General features: G+C 47.1%; 1 protein-coding gene across 1 annotated transcript; it reads left to right on the top strand.

Annotated features, from left to right (window-relative positions):
• The first annotated feature begins 6,851 nt into the window (after window positions 1–6,851).
• On the top strand, window positions 6,852–10,841 carry PLA2G1B (phospholipase A2 group IB). The gene is made up of 4 exons (XM_064577692.1): window positions 6,852–6,855; window positions 7,170–7,374; window positions 7,867–7,994; window positions 10,366–10,841. The coding sequence occupies exons 1-4, from the start codon at window positions 6,852–6,854 to the stop codon at window positions 10,482–10,484; spliced, it is 456 nt and encodes a 151-aa protein (XP_064433762.1). The 3' UTR covers window positions 10,485–10,841.
• The last annotated feature ends 3,703 nt before the right edge of the window (window positions 10,842–14,544 follow it).

Raw genomic sequence — 14,544 nt, 5'->3', positions numbered from 1 at the left:
ACATGCCCCTAGAGCATGTGACTCTTGATCTTGAGGTCATGAGTTCAAGCCCCACATTGGGGTTAGAGTTTACTTAAAAAAAAAAAAAAGTTCAAAATGGATTAAAAACCTAAATGTGAGGGCGCCTGGGTGACTCAGTCGGTTGAGTGACTGCCTTCGGCTCAGGTCATGATCCCAGGGTTCTGGGATTGAGTCCCACATCGGGCTCCCTGCTCTGCGGGGAGCCTGCTTCTCCCTCTCCCACTCCCCCTGCTTGTGTTCCCTCTCTCGCTGTGTCTCTCTCTGTCAAATAAATAAATAAAATCTTTTAAAAAAAAAAAACAAACCTAAATGTGAGACCTAAAACTACAAAACTCCTAGAAGAAAGCATAGAGGAAAAGCTTCATGCTATTGGAGTTGGTAATGATTTCTTAGATATGACACCAAAAGCAAAAGGCAACAAAAGCAAATAGGACTACATCAAACTGAAAAATGTTCGTGCTTAAAAGGACACAACAGGGGCTCATTCGGTTAAAGCATCTGCCTCCAGCTCAGGTCATGATCCTGGGGTCCTGGGATCGAGCCCCACATTGGGCTCCCTGCTCTTTGGGGAGTCTGCTTCTCCCTCTGACTGTCCACCCCCGCCCCCAGCTTGTGCTCTCTCTCTCTCTCAAAGGAATAAATTAAAATTAGAAAAAAAAAGGGGGGGGACACAACAAAGTGAAAAGTGACCTACGAAATGGGAGAAGATATTTGCAAATGATCTATCTGATAAGAAGTTACTATCTGGACTACGTAAAGAACTCCTTCGCTGGATGGTTTGGCTATGGGAAAAAAGGTTTGGATACTTTGGGATACGGCCTCAATGTGCTCATCTGTAATAGTCCTTAATCATAGGGTCTCCTGCGTAAAGCTCTTAGGATCTTTCCCGGCCCAGCGCTCAAGGAGTGTTTGCTGTTGTTGCTGTTTTGTTGTTGTTGTTGTTGAAGAGGGCTCGGGACTACGAGGCAGGTGCACACAGGTTCCAATCCCAGCCCTACCACTTTCTAGCTGTGTGACTTTGGGCCTGTGACTTAAGCTCTCTGAACCTGTGTCACCATCTGTAAAAGAGGGGAAGATGGTGACAACAAGCATAACTATGTCAGAGGATTGTTGCTAGGCTGGAAAGCCACGCACGTGAAGCTCTCAACACAGTACCAAGCAAACAGAAGTGCTCAGCACGTGGTAGCCATTAACTGCTTTTAAGCATTTCCTGACAGCAAGAGCCTTGTCTTTCAGGGGTGGGGCAGGTGTGACCTTGCTGGAGTGTGGGTACGCCGTCACCTGAAGGAGCCAAGAAGCTGTTCTTAGCTGTTCTTTCCACTGGAGGGTGTGTTCTTCCCAGGCTGGGAGAAGCTGTGTGGTATACACCTGTGCATGATTCTGGGGGCAGCCTAAGGTCATGGTACAAAGAGTGTAGGGGCCTGGCGGGGTGCATTCCTCATTTCACACATCTCTGTCCAGGGGAAGAGGGGTCTGGTAGTAGCCTGACCCTCCCCAACCAGGGGCTTTGCCTAAGCCCCAGCACAAAATGCACATGGGAATGTGTTCAGCCTGCCTTTGTGGCAAGCCTCCAGCTGGTGGAGGGAGGAGGAGAAAAGGAGGGAAGTAGACAGGACTAACCCTCTTTCTGGCCTCAAGGGGCCTCAAGCACTCTCACCCAGCACTACAATTCCCTGTCATGAGGTGATACTGTGGTATCATAAGCACCAGATCCAACTCACATCTTGGTCCTGCTATGGGACACCGGGGCAGTCCCTTAACCTCTCTGATCGTCTTCTCTGCAAAATGGAGTTTTGTAACTGGACCCACCTCGGACGTTTATGCCAGGTTCTTAGCATGGGACCTGGAATAGAGTTAGTGCTCAGGAAATGGGACTTAATACTATTAGCCTTAGAGGATTTCGTAGCACCAGCTTCTCCTCTTTCCTCAGACCCAACAGGAGCAGTGCCTGTTCCTCTGTTTCATTCTGACCCCAGAGAACCCACACAAGAGGGATTTAGCATTTTGTTGGCCAAGTCTTCCCTTTCCTTGGGTAGCCGTCACCCATTGTGGAGGCTAAAGGGGAAGACCCTTTCATCAGGTTGATGTGGGGTCCTGAGCTAACCTTACTTTCTCTCCCAAGGCTCTCCCAGCCTCCACCCACCTCTCGGTGGGCACTGAGTCTCTGTCATCCCAAGCAGCACTGTCCAATAGAACCCTCTGGGACGATGGAAACGTTCTATTTCTGTGAGGCACAGTGGCCACCAGCCACATGTAGCTACTGAACACTTGAAAAGTGGCTAGTGGGGCTGAGAAACTAATTTTTAATATTATTTAATTGTGGGGCGCCTGGGTGGCTCAGTCGTTAAGTGTCTGCCTTCAGCTCAGGTAATGGTCCCAGGGTCCTGGGATCAAGCCCCGCGTCAGGCTCCCTGCTCTGTAGGAGGCCTGCTTCTCCCTCCCTTACCCTCCCCTGCTTGTGTTCCCTCTCTTTCTGTGTCTCTCTCTGTCAAATAAATAAATAAAATCTTTTAAAACTATATTATTTAATTGTAATGGATTTAGATAGCCACAGGGGGCTGATGGCTACCATATTGGACCAATGTAGAAACCTCAGACATATGAAGAGTCGGATGACTTGAAATGATCCCAGGCCAAATGCAGGCAGAATCAGGCCCAAGCAAATAAATCACTTGCTCTTTCTGGGCCTCAGTTTCCCCATCTGCTTACTAAATGCTGTTTCAGTGTTAACTCATTAGCTGAAGGAATTTTCCTGGGGCTCCTGGTTTGGGACAAAACATGGGAGCTCTTCCAGATGGATTTCTTCTTTTTTGGCCCTGGTGCACTCCCAAGGGAAAAGTAGAGAGAGCTGGAATCCTGGAATGCTTGAGCAGAAGCCACCGGGTTAGGATTAGGCCACTGGATTCTGTACTGACTCGGACATGGCATAATCATGCCAGGGTGGAGGGAAAGGGCTCAGTGGGAAGAGGCAGGTATGGGTTCACGTCAGGGTGTGGCCACTTTCAGCTTTTCCTCAGGCTGAGCCTGGGATCATGACCTGAGCGGAAGGCACACACTTAACGACTGAGCCACCCAAGCACCCCCTTATTTATTTATTTATTTATTTATTTATTTATTTATTTATTTATTTATTTATTTATTTATTTATTTTATTCTACAAGTCAGATCCAAGCCTTTGGAACTCCAAAGCCCCTTACAAACCCACACTGGGGAAAGGGGGAGGGGGCAGTATTAATGTGGTGGGGAAAAATAAAACATGTGCCTTAGAATTAGACATGCTTAATAAAAAAAAAATTAAAAAAAAAAAAAAAGAATTAGACATGCCTAAGTTTGGGCCCCTGCTCTGCCATTTGCTGGCTGCGTGACCTCAGGCAAGTCAACCTCACCTCTCTGAACCTGTTTACACATCTGCCAAATGATGATTGGTAGGGACTACTCACTGAGACCCACAGCTGAGACCCAGGCCCATGAGAAGGCGTGGAGGCAATGACAGAATTAGGCTGAGTGCAAAGAGGGTGGGGTGAGGGTCAAGGTTCCAAGCCATGCAACCTCCAGAAATAATCTCTTCCATTAAAAGGTGCTAATGAAAATACATACACCACTTCCAAGATCCCTTGCTCCCAGGGCTTGCTTGTTGGTAAGGGTTATTCTGGCCACATAGTCAAGGCCAACTCAGAGCAGGTTTGGAGCAAAGCAAATACTACAGCCTTATCTTGGGGACACAGTGTGGGTATAAAGCAGGAGGCCGTAAGTGACTTTAGTCCTTCCTCTTGCTCACCAACTTGACAACGAAATGAAATTCCTTATATTGGCTGCTCTACTCATAGGTAAGCAAGTCTCCCCGGTCCCGTCCCTTCGGTGCTAAGATCTCACTCCTCGGGATTGGGGGCTACAGCTAACAGGGCAGGCTGGACCTGGAGCTCTCTATCGGGCTTCACAGAACCCATGCTGGGGTTCCCTCAAGTCCCCCCCACAGCTGGCACCTTTTCAGCCTTAGGTCCGAACTCAGACAATCCCTCTCAGAAGGGCCTACCAGCCCACCTGAGCGAAGAGAGACCTTTCTCCTTTCTGTCCACCGCATGGCCTTGGTATGGGGTCTTCCCAGCACCTACCTTTGCCTGCAATTTGTATCTTGTTTCTTGTTGATTCAGTTCCTCTTTTTAAAGCTTTACTTAAATTAAACTAATTATTTATTTATTTTTAAGTAAACTCTACCCCAACCTGGGGCTTGAACTCAAGACCCTGAGATCAAGAACTTCATGCTCTACCAACTGAGCTAGCCAGGTGTCCCAATTTATTTCCTTTTTATTCTCCACCCCCACAGAAGCATGGGCTCCATGAGAGCAAGGATAGAGCTGTTGGTGCCATTTATTGAATGAATGAATGGAATCAGATACATTGGGATTCAGATCCCATCTCATTCATTCATCATTCTTTCATTCATTCCACATTGATGTATTAGAGGCTCCGATGTATCAGGCTCTGGGTTGAGACTAAGGACTCATAGATGAAAAAGCCATGCTCCTTGCCTAGGGAACAGACACGCACACACACACACACACACAAACACATACAAACACGCACACATACACAGGCACACACATGAGAAGAGCTGTGTGCAGGTCTGGCCTGTGCAAAGAGCAGAGCTGGCTGGATCAGAGACAGAGAAAACAGGGAGGCAGGAGGGAGGTCTGGAGATGGGCAAGGTGGCCAGGCCACTCCTGTCTGCTGCCAGTATGGAGGCTGCTCATAGGGGAGAGTGACCAGCCGCCACCCTTACTTTGCCCTGGGGTTTAATTGTTTTTTAAGATTTATTTATTTATTTGAGGAGGGAGGGGCAGAGGGAGAAAGAAACCTAAGCAGACTCCACCCTGAGCACGGGGCTCCATCTCACAACTCTGAGATCATGATGTGAGCCAAAACCAAGAGTCGGACGCTTAACCGGCTGAGCCACCCAGGTGCTCCTGCCCTGGGGTTTAAACATATGGAGCAGCTCCAGTGCGCACAACAGATCAGAGGAAGAAAGGGCAAGGTGTGGGGCAAAGAGATGATCCTGGCAGCCGATTGAAGGGGACCCCAAAATCATATAGTGCCCTCTTCTCTTTAGGGCACCAAATTTCACAGGCTATGGCTCTGAAAATGAGGTAAAGGGGTCCTGCTTCCTGAGTCTGCTGTGCCAAACCTTGTGCTACAAGCAAACTTCTTAAAAACATATTCATTAGATATTTATTGAGCACCTACTATGTGTCGGGTACTTTCCTTAATTGGTGTGTTGATTATTTCATTCATATAACTCATCATATACTTACAGAGCGCCTACTATGCATCAGGCTCTGGGGAATAAAAGCCCTGAGGCCTTGAGTTTATGGTCCAGCGAGCAGGAAGCATTAAATAAATAGATGGAGACAGACTGCTAGAGATACGAGGAAGCAAAGGACATAAAGAAAAGTGATAGCAGAAGAGCCACTTGGCTTGGGTGGTCAAGAAAGAGGAGGTGGCATTTTTTTTTTTTAAGATTTATTTATTTGAGAGAGAGAGTGAGAAAGCAGGGGGAGAGGCAGAGGGAGAGGGAGAGAAAATCCCAAACAGACTCCATACCGAGTGTGGAGCCCGATGCAGGGCTCAATCCCATGACCCTGGTGCCCTGAGGAGGTGGCATTTAAACCAAGATCCTCCAGCTTTTTGAAAAGTGAGATGACAAGCATGCTGGGTAGAGGAAACAACAGGTGCATGGGCCCTGAGGCAGAAAATAGCTTGTCCTGTTGAGGATGGTAGGCCACCCAGGTCTCCTGACTACTCCTTATACTCCTGCCCCATCTCAACCCCACCATTCCCCACCTAACCCATTTTATTTTATTTTAAGATTTTATTTATTTATTAGAGAGAGAGACAGTGAGAGAGGGAATACAAGCAGGGGCAGAGGGAGAGGGAGAAGCAGGCTCCCCACTGAGCAGGGAGACCAATGCGGGGCTCGATCCCGATCCCAGGACTCTGGGATCATGACCTGAGCCCAAGGCAGATGCTTAATGACTGAGCTACCCAGGCGCCCCTCACCTAACCCATTTTAGATCCCACTTACCATGTTCCAATTTTTCCACCCTCTAACACAATATCCAATTCCCTTATTTATTTCATTTATTGCTTATTTGTTTCTCCCCCAACTAGGACATAAGTTCAATGATGTTATAGATTTTCTATTTGCTCGCTGATGTATCTCCAGTTCCTAGGGCAGTGACTGGGCCATTGTAGGTGCTCAATAAATATTTGTTGGATAAATAATGGGGACCTCACTGAAAACATATGTTCACACAAAAACTAGGACGCAACTGTTAATAGCAGCACTATTCATAAGAGCCAAAAATTATAAACCCAGATGTCCATCATGTGATGAATGGATAAACAAAATGTGGGTCTGTCCATACAGTGGAATACTATTCAGTTATAAAAAGGAATGAAGTGGGACGCCTGGGTGGCTCAGTCGGTTAAGCGTCTGCCTTCGGCTCAGGTCATGATCCCAGGGTCCTGGGATCGAGTCCCGCATCGGGCTCCCTGCTCCCCGGGGAGCCTGCTTCTCCCTCTGCCTCTGTCTCTCTGTCTCTCATGAATAAATAAATAAAATCTTAAAAAAAAAATTAAAAAAAAAGGAATGAAGTACTGTTATATGGTACAATGTGGATGAACCTCAAAGACATTATGCTAAGTGAAAGAAGCCAATCACAAGAGCCCACATGTTGTATGATTCCATTTACATGAAGTGTTCAGAAGAGGCAAATCCATACAGACAGAAAGCATTTTGGTGATTGCCAGAGGGGCATGGGGAACAATCGCTAATGGGTACAGGGTATTCTTTTGGGGATGATGAAAATGTTCTGGAATGAGTGGTGATGGTTCCACAACTCTGTGAGTATACTAAAAACCACTGAAATGTACATTTTAAGTGGTTAAATGGTGAATTTTATGTTATGTGAACTTTATCTCAATAACAAATTATTTTTTAAAACGTTTTACAAAAAGAAAAAAATCCCTACTCACATTACCAGGTTCCTGCATCCAGCTCTCTTCCGAGGAGGCAGCTGGTGGGGTGCGGGGGGCAGCGTGGGGCCAGAGAGCAGGCAAGCAGTGAGCGGGGCTCCTGGGCGCTGGCGGAGCTGATAATCAGGACGTATTTAAACTCTGGCTGTGTCTTCTTGCAGTGGCCGCTGCCGATGAGGGCATCAGCCCGCGGGCAGTGTGGCAGTTCCGCAACATGATCAAGTGCACGATCCCCAGCAGTAACCCCTTGCAGGAGTACAACAACTACGGCTGCTACTGTGGCCTGGGTGGATCCGGCACCCCTGTGGATGAACTGGACAAGTGAGTGATCGATCGGCAGAGAGGGCGGAGTGACCGTGGAGTGGGGGGAGGGCACAATCCAAGGATCTCACGAGGAGGCACAGAAAGGGGATTTGCATATTTGCTAAAGATAACGTATTTTCACCTCTTGTCATAAACAAACATGCTCCAAGAGGACCCTGAATCCAATGCTCTATCAGGAGGAAAAAGCGAAAGGTTGGAGATTTAAGTAGTAGCGGGTGCTGCTGCCCCCTAGTGGCAGAACATCGCAACACAAGACACTGCAGAGAAGATTCAATTGTCCTCTTAACCCCCCAGCAGGGGTTAAGACTCCCACTGCATCTTCAGAATATATGATTGTACTATATGCCTGCGACCATTTTTAAATCGCCATAAATAAACATGAAGGACTAAAGTTTTTTTCAAGCCACAGGACCAATATCTTCCGGAGCATGTCAGCTAAATCATCCCTACCTGTTCCCGAGGCTGACCTGCTTCCCTGCCCCTCTCCAGGTGTTGCCAGACGCACGACCACTGCTACTCAGAAGCCAAGAAACTGGACAGCTGTAAATTCCTCCTGGACAACGCCTACACCAAAACCTACTCATACTCATGCTCTGGCTCTGAGATCACCTGCAGTGGTATGTTTAGTCTCTTGTTGGCTTGTCAGCCCTCAATAGACAGGGGAGGAAATAGTAATGATACCCACCATTTATCAATCAGTTCGTTGGCGCAAGGCTGTGTCTCCTTGAATCCTGGCAAAAACCCTAGGCGATCGGTATTATTATTATACCCATTTAACTGATGACAAAACGAAGGCTCAGAAGGCTGAGCCAATTGCCGTGGGGCACACAGCTCATACATGGTGGTGTTTGGTTTTGAACACAGGTCTATATGACTCCAAAGTCTCTGCTCTTAACTGCCATGCTATACAGCTTCGTTATTTCATAAAAAAGAGTTTAGAACTACCATTTATGAGTTTCTTATTACCTCCCAGGTACTAGGCTAAGGTTTTAATAACCCCATTTTCCAGGTGAGGAAGCTGAGACTCAAAATAGCTACTTGCCCCAAATGACACAGCTTCTAAGTGGAAGGGCCAGCATTTGAACTCAGTTGTTTCTGATATCAAAGGTTCTGGTCTTAACCACTAAGTTATGCAGAGCTCCTGGTGAAGTATGTCCGTCCAGGAAGGTAGTTCTGAAGAGCAGACGATTCAGAGAGGTGAAGGGTATTGTCATGCTAGGCCAGCATCTGGATTTGCACTACTCTCTACTACGCACCCACAGACGGGTCCCATTTTTCAAAACTGTACATACAATCTTGGAATAACCACAACTCAAATCCAGGAGGCCAAGAAAGAAAAATTTTTTTAAATAAAGATTTTATTTATTTGACAGAGAGAGACAGCAAGAGAGGGAACACAAGCAGGGGGAGTGGGAGAGGGAGAAGCAGGCTTCCCGTGGAGCAGGGAGCCCCATGCGGGGCTCGATCCCAGGACCCTGGGATCATGACCCGAGCCGAAGGCAGAGGCGAAACGACTGAGCCACCCAGGCGCCCCGGCCAAGAGAAAAATTACCAGGGGGCGCCTGGGTGGCTCAGTCGTTTCACGTCTGCCTTCAGCTAGGGTCATGATCCCGGGGTCCTGGGATCGAGCCCCACATCAGGCTCTTTGCTCAGCAGGGAGCCTGCTTCTCCCTCTCCCTCTGCCTGCTGCTCCCCCTGCTTGTGCTCTTTGACTCACTCCCTCTCTCTCTCTCAATCTGACAAATAAATAAAATCTTTTAATAAAATAAAAGATTACTGAATGTAAGTAGAGGTACGTAATTAAATTATGGGTAACAAAATTGAAACTCATTTTAAAAGTTATTGTTGTTGTTTCTTTTGGTTAAAAAGGCAAACAAGGCCAAAGTAATGTAATTTCAAACTCTTCAGAAGTGTATCATAGAAAGAAGATGCCTATAATCCTACCTCCCAAAATAACCAGTTGGATATATTGCCCTTCATTTTCCTTTAGTAAAATATCTTGGAAACATTTCCACATATGGGTATACTTAATTATTTTAAATATCTATATAATATTCTACTGTAAAAACATTTTGTAATTTTTTAAATATGTGCTATAAAGTAGAGAAATTGCCTTGCTAAACTTCACTAAGGTGAGATGTACAATATTTTGCTGCCTTGAGTATATGTTTTAGTGTTTTCCATATTGCCTTTTTTTTAAGATTTTTTAAATTTTTATTATTTTATTATTTTTAATTTTTTTAATTTTTTTTTTTTAGATTTTATTTATTTGAGAGAGACAGAGACAGTGAGATAGAGAGCACAAGGGGGAGGAGAGGGAGAAGCAGGCTCCCAAGGAGCAGGGAGCCCGATGCGAGACTCGATCCCAGGATCCCAGGATCATGACCTGAGCCGAAGGCAGACGCTTAACCGACTGAGCCACCCAGGCGCCCTTCCATATTGCTTTAAAGTTGCTTGCCTACGTTATCAGAGATCTATAGCTATATGAGTTTTAAGAGCTCTTTTTTTTAAAGATTTTATTTATTTGAAAGAGAGAGCACAAGCAGGGGGAGGGGCAGAGGGAGAAGCAAGCTCCCCGCTGAGCAGGGAGCCCGATGTGGGGCTCCATCCCAGGACCCTGGGATCACGACCTGAGTCAAAGGCAGATGCTTAATTGACTGAGTCACGCAGGTGCCCCAAAAGCTCATTTTAAGTCAAATAGGACTTCCCAAAAGGCACCCATCACGCGTAGGATTGCCAGATTATACACACGTTGCCCAATTAAATTTGACTTTCAGATAGACAATGAACATTTTTTTTTATTCTACATTCCAGACATTGCATTTATTGTTTATCTGATAGTCTGGTATTTTTATTTGTTAAATCTGTCAACCCTAAATTTGTATCAATAGAATGGCTACAAGATTATTCCAGCTAATTCTTCCTGCCCCCAGATTGGACAAAGCAGGATCTACCTTGGCTCAGTCCTCTCCTCTTGCTCTTTTACAGACAAAAACAAAGAGTGCCAGGCCTTCATCTGCAACTGCGACCGCAGTGCTGCCATCTGCTTTTCAAAGGCCCCATATAACAAAAAGCACAAGAACCTGGACACCAAGAAGTACTGTTAGTGATTGAGCATCCCCCCGGGAAAGCATCATCCCTATGTACCGCATAGCCTTCACCTTACCCTGTCTCCTCCAATAAAGCTCTTTGTTGAAAGGCCTCAGGTTTGGAGACTGTTTCATTCTCTGTGTCTCTAAGTCTCTTCTTAGTTCTTTGTGAGCATCATTCCTTCTAGCCTTGGAAGTTGAATTAGAGGGCTATTTCTAGGGAGTGAACACCATAAGACCTGAATGATTAACAACTGATTATTTACTCTGTGCCAGATTGAAATGCATAATATATCTTCTGAGGTAAAAACCTACCTCTTTTTCATTATCCCCAGGGCTGGGGGAGAGAGAAAACTAATCCCTTTAACAATTTTTTTTTTTTAAGATTTTATTTATTTATTTGACAGAGAGAGACACAGCGAGAGAGGGTATACAAGCAGGGGGAATGGGAGAGGGAGAAGCAGGCCTCCCGCGGAGCAGGGAGCCCAATGCGGGGCTCCATCCCAGGACCCTGGGATCATGACCTGAGCCGAAGGCAGACGCTTAACGACTGAGCCACCCAGGCGCCCCCTTTAACAATATTTTTTAAAAGATTTTATTCATTCAGGGGCGCTTAGGTGGTTCAGTGGGTTAAGCGCCTGCCTTCAGCTCAGGTCATGATCCGAGGATCCTGGGCGAGCCCCAGTCGGGCTCCCTGCTCTGAAGGAAGCCTGCTTCTCCCTCTCCCAGTCCCCCTGCTTGTGTTTTGACAGAGGGAGAGACAGCGAGAGAGGAAACACAAGTAGGGGGAGTGGGAGAGGGAGAAACAGGCTTCCCGCTGAGCATGGAGCCAGATGCAGGGCTTGATCCCAAAACCCTGGGATCATGACCTGAGCCCAAGGCAGCCGCTTAACTGACTGAGCCACCAGGCGCCCCCCAAATTAAAAAAAAATCTTTAAAAAAATATTTTATTCATTCATCCTACAGCAAGAGAAAGCACAAGCAGGGGGAGCAGCAGAGGGAGCGGGAGAAGCAGGCTCCCCACCAAGCAGGGAGTCCCAGTCCAGTCCAGGGGCTGGATCCCAGGACTCCGGGATCGTGACCCTAGCGGAAGGCAGACGCTTAACACACTGAGCCACCCAGGCGCCTCCCTTTAACAATCTTTCAATGAGCATCTGATGGGTGCTCATCAAAAGAAATGGAATATGGGAAACACCAGTACAGTGGCTGAGACTTAAATGAATAAATAAACTGAATTGTGAGTATTCTGAAGTAGCGATTACATCCCAGCAGCCACAGTATCTTCACAGTGCTTTGCACATCGCACACGCTCATTAAGTAATTGCTCAACGAAGGTACATCTTGGCGCCAAGGTTTGCTGCAGTTGAGGAAAAACCACGTGGCTATATTTACCTTTTCAGATCACGTGATCCTGAGCCCAACCCAGCCAGGGATTTCAGAGTAGGAAATGTGATTGGGTAACTTTTGGACACGTGCTCTCCGGGTCCTTTTTTTTTTTTTTTTTAAACTGTGGAAAAGCGGCCCAGCCCCCGGGCGACCTCGGCGCCTCCCGGGCTCTGGCCCCGCCCCCTCGCGCGTCGTTCCCAGCTGGCGCAGGCGCAGTGGTTGGTAACGGCTGCTCCAGCCGGCGTCAGGGTGAGGTGGCGGCGACGGGTCCGTGCGCGGCTTCCTGGGTCCTCGGTGCGCAGTTCTCCAGGGTCAGACTCTTGCGGGAAGGAAAGAGTGGGCGAGCCGAGTGTGAAAAAAGAGCGAGCTCACGTGGGTCTGACGTTGGGGCCCACCTTCCTGCGGTGCGCGTGCCCGTCTGGATGTCTCGGCCCCACACACGCCCCGCCGCCCCCAGCCCCCTGCCAGTTTCCGGTCGGTAGCTCCTCCGGGGCTCCCATCCCGGAAAGGGACGAGGGGGCCGGGAAGCTGGGGTGCCAAACTGGCGCGCGAGGAGAGAGGCGAGTGGATGTGGGGCGAGCCAAGGGCTTCTGCGCCCCAAGTCCCCACTGTCAAAGAGGGGAAACAAAAGGTGGAGGGCTTTGCAGCTCTGACCTCCGGTTGGAATGCTCTCCCTTTCCCCGCCTGGTGCTTGCCTGTTCATCCCTCAGGACTTAGTTGGGGTCACCTCAGGAAGTTTCTTGAGTCTTGCCATTCTTCCCTCCCAAAGTGCAATTTTGCGCAGTTACCCCACCGGGCTTCTATAGATACTAAAGAAAGGGAGTTCAGAACTGGATGGACTGGCTTTGATTACTGGCCTGGTCACCCCAGGTGACCTTAGGCTAGTTACATAAAATCTCCAAGCTTCAGGATCCTCATCTTTCAAAAGAAATAATATAGTATGCAGATCATAGGGTTGTGGGAATTAGGTGAGCCAGCGCCTTGTAAAATGCTTCCTACAGTGCTTGTTGTATAGTAAATGCTCCATAAATACTGTTTTCCCAAGGGGAAGGAGAGGGAAGGATACTCTGTTTTCTTTAGAAAGGCTTTATTATATCAAGCAAGATTTGGCTTTTGTAATCTTTTTTTAAAAAGGTACGCAAAAAGGAAATGTAGCTCTGGAGAAGATACATGCGAGTCTAGTTAAAGGAGTACTCAGTAGAGGACAAAGGTTTAGGCTAGTGATAATGGCTGACATTTGCTTACTATGTGCCAGGCACTGTGCTAGGAGCTTGGGATGCATCACTACCTTTTTTTTTTGAAGATTTTATTTATTTGACAGAGAGAGAACACAAGTAGGCAGAGAGGCAGGCAGAGGGAGAGGGAGAAGCAGACTCTCCACTGAGCAGGGAGCCCGACGTGGGGATCTATCCCAGGACCGTGGGATCATGACCCAAGTCGAAGGCAGCCGCTTAACCGACTGAGCCACCCAGGCGCCCTGAATCACTACCTTTCTTAATCTTCCCTAACAACCCAATGAGGTAGCTACTAGCATCCTCATCTATAAAGAGATTGAAGATTAACCACTTGTCCAAATTCACATAACTAGTAACTAGCAAGACAGGATGGAGGGGCGCCTGGATGGCACAGTCGTTAAGCGTCTGCCTTCTGCCTTCGGCTCAGGTCATGACCCCAGGGTCCTGGGATCGAGCCCCGCATCGGGCTCCCTGCTCATCGGGAAGCCTGCTTCTCCCTCTCCCTCTCGCACTCCCCCTGCTTGTGTTCCTGCTCTCGCTGTCAAATAAATATATAAAATCTTAAAAAAAAAAAAAAAAGACAGAGATGGAAATCCAGGTCTGTCTATATCCTAAGAGTTTCGATTCCATGCTATAGTCCTTTCTAATAAATTGAGGGAAAAAAAAACACTCTCCTTTCTTGGATGAGATTAACTTTTTTTTTTCCCTTCACAAAGTGGAATTTATCTGTTTTGTGACCTAAAGATTAAATAAAAAATCTGGATCTGAGCACCATCTTGAATCTCAAGAAGGACAATGTATCTGGAATTAACTAATTCAGATTAACTATTCCAATTAACTATTATACCCCATTCCTAGGAGCAGGGTAACCAATTCTTCCTGGTTTTAGCACTGAAAGTCCTGCAATCCAGGAAACTCCCTCAGTACTGGGCAATGTGGGACAGTTGGTCACCCCACCTAGGAGTGTTGGATTTCCTATTGGTCCTTAAATGCATCCTCTCAGGAAAAGTTTGGCATTCACTGAAGACTGACCCTTATGCGTGGCCAAGCATTTCTTTTTTTGTTGTTGTTAAAGATTTTATTTATTTATTTGAGAGAGAGAATGAGAGAGAGAGAGCACATGAGAGGGGGGAGGGTCAGAGGGAGAAGCAGACCCCCCGCTGAGCAGGGAGCCCAATGCGGGACTCGATCCTGGGACTCCAGGATCATGACCTGAGCCGAAGGCAGTCGCTTAACCAACTGAGCCACCCAGGCGCCCGTGGCCAAGCATTTCTTACGGGGTTAATTTATTAAGTGAGCTAATGTGTTGTAAAATACTTTGCATAGTGTTTGTGATATAGTGTGCTCAATAAATGCTGTTATTTAAGGGAGAGGTGAGAGACATACTCAATTTATGACACTGTAAAAAGGAATATGAGTTAGTGGGAAACTGGTTTTGAGTGTTACATACTTGTTTG

Source organism: Mirounga angustirostris, unplaced genomic scaffold (genome assembly GCF_029215605.1).
Source record: "Mirounga angustirostris isolate CCGP_5_RB_7025 unplaced genomic scaffold, mMirAng1.0.hap1 SCAF_14, whole genome shotgun sequence".
In the NCBI taxonomy this organism is placed as follows: domain Eukaryota; kingdom Metazoa; phylum Chordata; class Mammalia; order Carnivora; family Phocidae; genus Mirounga; species Mirounga angustirostris.
The sequence above is the reverse complement of the archived record's forward strand: the minus strand, read 5'-3'. Positions and strand labels throughout refer to the sequence as shown.

Coding starts and splice junctions, on each gene's coding strand:
- PLA2G1B (XM_064577692.1), top strand. Junction 7,375..7,866: donor CCTGTGGATGAACTGGACAA/GTGAGTGATCGA, acceptor GCCCCTCTCCAG/GTGTTGCCAGACGCACGACC. Junction 7,995..10,365: donor CTCTGAGATCACCTGCAGTG/GTATGTTTAGTC, acceptor GCTCTTTTACAG/ACAAAAACAAAGAGTGCCAG.